Source organism: Halyomorpha halys, unplaced genomic scaffold (genome assembly GCF_000696795.3).
Source record: "Halyomorpha halys isolate HHAL.00 unplaced genomic scaffold, Hhal_1.1 Scaffold2063.1, whole genome shotgun sequence".
NCBI lineage: Eukaryota > Metazoa > Arthropoda > Insecta > Hemiptera > Pentatomidae > Halyomorpha > Halyomorpha halys.
Window position 1 is genome coordinate 47,083 of NW_027110619.1, and position 4,145 is coordinate 51,227.

Here is a 4,145-nt window from a genome sequence, read left to right on the forward strand (position 1 = left end):
AGCCGTTGGTTCTCCATCGACAACTCTTCTTTCTTGTAGGCGTATCCACTGTAATCAATATAGCCTGGTGATCACTGTTTGTATAAAATCCACAAACCTTCCAAGTTGCGATCCGATGCAGGTGACCACCATAGATGATCTTCCTGCTCTTGTGAACGCCGGATTTGTTCCGGTGTTCATAAGGATCATATCATTTAGTTGTGCGAAAGCTTCCAAAAGAACTTCACCTCATCGATTTGTTATTCTACTTCCCCATTCCGTTGCCCATGCGTTGAAATCACCAGCTATGATAGTTGGGTTATGGCAACTAGGCTCTAAGACAATGCGATCCAACAAATTCGCAAAGTCTTCTATTGTGATGCTGGGGTAGACGTAGCAACTGAAGATGTACACGTCGTTGATCTTCGCCCATACTAAGCGGGAGTGCGATGTAGTATTCACTTCCTGAATAGCTTGGGAATTACAGGTCCAAATAGCAGCTTTACCACTGACATCGGATACCCACGAGTTGTCATCCAGATTTTTATATTGTTCGTAGAGTATAGCGACGTCGATGTGCTGTTCCCGTACAGTTTGGTAAAGGAGATCTTGTACAGCTTCACAATGGTTCAAATTCAGTTGAAGTATTCTCATATGCGATGTTGTTGGGTTTGCATCATTGTCCTCAATGCTGTACGGAAAGCTGGACACTTACTACTTCCGCTGGGGTGGTCGTCATCTCCATTTCCCGCACATAATGCACATTGAGGCTTCTGGTCACAATTACTAGCTTTGTGACCTGCTTTACCACAGTTTCGACATAGGGAGGTCCTATCCTTTCCAACACAATTCCGGCCTATGTGTCCGTACTCCCAGCAACGGAATCACTTTGCAACTCTAAGTCTTTCGCGTATACGGCTAACAACAAGGCCTACTCGAACCTTTCCTTTATCCATAACCTTCCTAGCTTGGAGAACTGGTAGTGAAATAACCGCTGTTTGTGTACCTCCATATGCTCGACGAATAGATTTCACTGCTGTGGTGGGCACAGAATCTTCACCCACGAGAGGTTTTAAGGCCTCCGCAACCTCCTCTTTTGTGGTGAGAGCATCCAAGTCTCGTAGCTCGAACAGGGACTCCTCCGTCCAAGCCCGCACTTCTGCTCCTTCGCCAAGCACACCCTCCATTGAGGTTTAGAGAAGCAAGAGATTGCTCTTTCTTTCGGTCCAATTGGCGTAAAAGGTCGCCTTTATTAATTTTCCGAACCATTGTGATTGATGAAGCCATTTCCACCATCGCCGGATCTTCTCTCACCTTTCGCAGGACATCTGCGTAGGACTGGCTATCCGATATTTTTACAATCACGGCATCGGGACACGGAGGCTTGGGGCGAGGTTTCTTCCTTGATCTTTTTCGTACTTCCTGCCATTGCTCCTGCTGTGGTTCTCCAAGTTGAGCTGCCGATCTCTGAGGGTCTTCTACGTTTTGGTGTACAACTTGTACATTGGGTTGGGCGGTTTTCTTCATTTTCCTCCTTTTACCGCCCCCTAAAGGTGTGGTAACTGTCCCCTCGGTTTTGACTGCGTTTTTTCTCGGTGGACTTATCTCCTTAGTTTGAGTGTGGCCATCTGATGTTTCGATAGGGAGTGCAGTTATTTCCAGGTTTTCGTAGTATAGCTGAATTTCGCACGCAAAACTCCTTATCTTGCCATGCACATTGTTCTTGGTGCGGATGAAAGAGAGAAGCTGTTTAATCTTGCTCCCAAGATCCTGCATCACCTTTGTTGTGGTAAGTCTTGTGGCATTAGATACTACAATGGCCAAGTCTCCCACCATTGCAGCACTGCGGTCGTATGATTACGACGCTGGGGAACCCTCTTTCGCATTCCCTATCGGCGCCGGTACTGGGGTTCCGTGCCCCTGCACCGTAGCACAGTTAACCGTATCTTCCATACTTTTTTCGTTCTATTTTCGCATTTTATACTTCCTACCAGGTTTTAAAACAGCCGCCCCTAACCTGAGCCTCTGACCAGTACTCCGCCTATTCTAGGGACCGTCGCGTCTGTATTTGGTCCACCCCGGGTATTTTATTTCCACGATTCCCGCCATATCTGGTGAGAATCCACCTATCCGCCACCTCGGGAGGCGCTCGATGGGAGACTAGCTACTCCACAGTGTTCATTAGGAACATATCACTCATTTTGTGGGTGTGTGTGCGTTTTTTTTGTTTACGAGGGTCGGTGGAAATCTTTAAAAGTGTGTGGGATTTTTACCCACTAAAACCACCAACCTACACCTGTTCATTCCTCTCCACGGGACCGCCGTTAGGCATTACTTCGTGGAGGGAAATGGCTGAGTGCCGTCTCGCATTCTTCGCATGGTTTTTACGTTTCCATGTCCAGTCTTCTAGCCCTCTCTTCCTCTCTCAACCTCTTGAGGACGACTGTGGTGAATTTCTTCACTGCGTTCCAGAGCTGGTCTGAGAGTAGCTTATAGCTCACCACGTTCTCTGGTGTGATGAGTCCTCCACACACACTCTCCAATTCACTTCTTTCTGCCGCAAAGCGAATGCAATTGAAAAACACATGCTCGCGGTTTCCTCGACAGTCTGACATCTAGGGCATTCTGCGGTGTTGTCCAGTTTGAAGCGGTACTGGTAGGCTCTAAAGCAACCATGTCCGGTCAAAAGTTGGGTCACTTAAAAATCCACCTCACCATGCTGGGGGCCATACCACGTGCCAACATCAGGTATTAACCTGCGAGTCCACCTCCCGGAATCTGCAGCCTCCCAACACTGCTGCCACTGGTCGTTGGTTATTTTTCCCTCTACTTCTCTGGAAACGTGTAAGCGTCGTCCATAGTTTATGCTTCTTTCTTTAACAAGGAGTTCCACAGGTGGCATTCCGGTCATCACGCTCACCGCTTCGTAGGAAACAGTTCGTAAAGCGTTAACTGTCCTTAAACAAACTCTGCGGTAAACTAAAACCATCTGTCTCCTGTATGATATGGTAACCATCGCTTCTATCCAAATCGGGGCTGCATATAACATAATGGAGGGGACAACAGTAGCAAGAAGCCTTCGGCTACTTTCTTTGGGACCTCCGACGTTTGGCATAAGGCGTGACAAGTAGGATGCTACTTTAGCAGATTTTAAGATTTGAAAGCGGAGACGTGCATCAATCATGACTCCTAGGTATTTTAAACAAGACTGGGAACGAATTTCGTGTCTACCAACCGTGACAGTGATGGACTCAGTCTGCTTCCTGCCAGTTACTAGGAGAACCTCAGTCTTGTGATCTGCAAGTTGTAGGCCTCCCGAAGACAGCCAACCTCGAACCGTAGCAACAGCCTGGTTGGCGATGACGGGGAGGCGCCCGATAGGAGACTAGCTACTCCACACGGGTGTGTGTGTTTTTCTCTTCTCTTCGTCCCAATTGTGTAAATAGAATTAATAAGGTTTTCTGTGTATTTTTATATTTTCTAGGTGCCAGAGGTCAGTTGAAAAAGTGTATTTGATTTTTTTTTTTCTGTTGTTTTTGTACATATATATTTAGTATAAGTTTGAGTTATGTTTTGTTCCAATTATTTTTATCTCATTTTATTCGATTGTTTTATTTTGAGTTTACGAGAGGCTGTTCATAAACTAGCAGGGGGGAGTTATATTCAGAGTACAGGTATTATTGATCGTAATCCTAAGACTCCCCCTGTCAACAATGGCAGAATGTATATAAGTTACAGTCAGCTGGTACTTCGATGTCAGCTGACTGAACAGATCAGCTGATCAAGTGTATATATAAAGATGTGCTGAACCCAATAAAGCCAGAACCGGGTTCTAGCGTGGTGTGAGCGGCTACCACAATGTTGCCAAGCTGCAAAGCGATGCAGCAAACAACCTAAATAGGAACCTTGCCACAGCCATGATCTCACTAGACTGTACACAGGCATTTGACTCTGTATCCCACTCCACACTAATCCAACAACTCAGGCTTCACCAATTCCCGGACCAGCTGGTCGACATTATTGGGTCCTATATCAGTAATCGGACTTTCTCAGTCTGGGTCAAAACTGAAATCTCCACCCCCAAGCCCGTCACTTGTGGCGTCCCCCAGGGTTCGGTCCTTCCGCCAATTTTATTCAATATATATACTGCCCACATAGTTGGGACT

The 4,145-nt window shown here is 46.5% G+C and overlaps 1 protein-coding gene across 1 annotated transcript; it reads right to left on the bottom strand.

Moving 5' to 3' along the window:
• Window positions 1-228: 228 nt before the first annotated feature.
• Window positions 229-633, bottom strand: LOC136796095 (uncharacterized). The gene has a single exon (XM_067048765.1). The coding sequence runs from the start codon at window positions 631-633 to the stop codon at window positions 229-231; it is 405 nt and encodes a 134-aa protein (XP_066904866.1).
• Window positions 634-4,145: the final 3,512 nt, after the last annotated feature.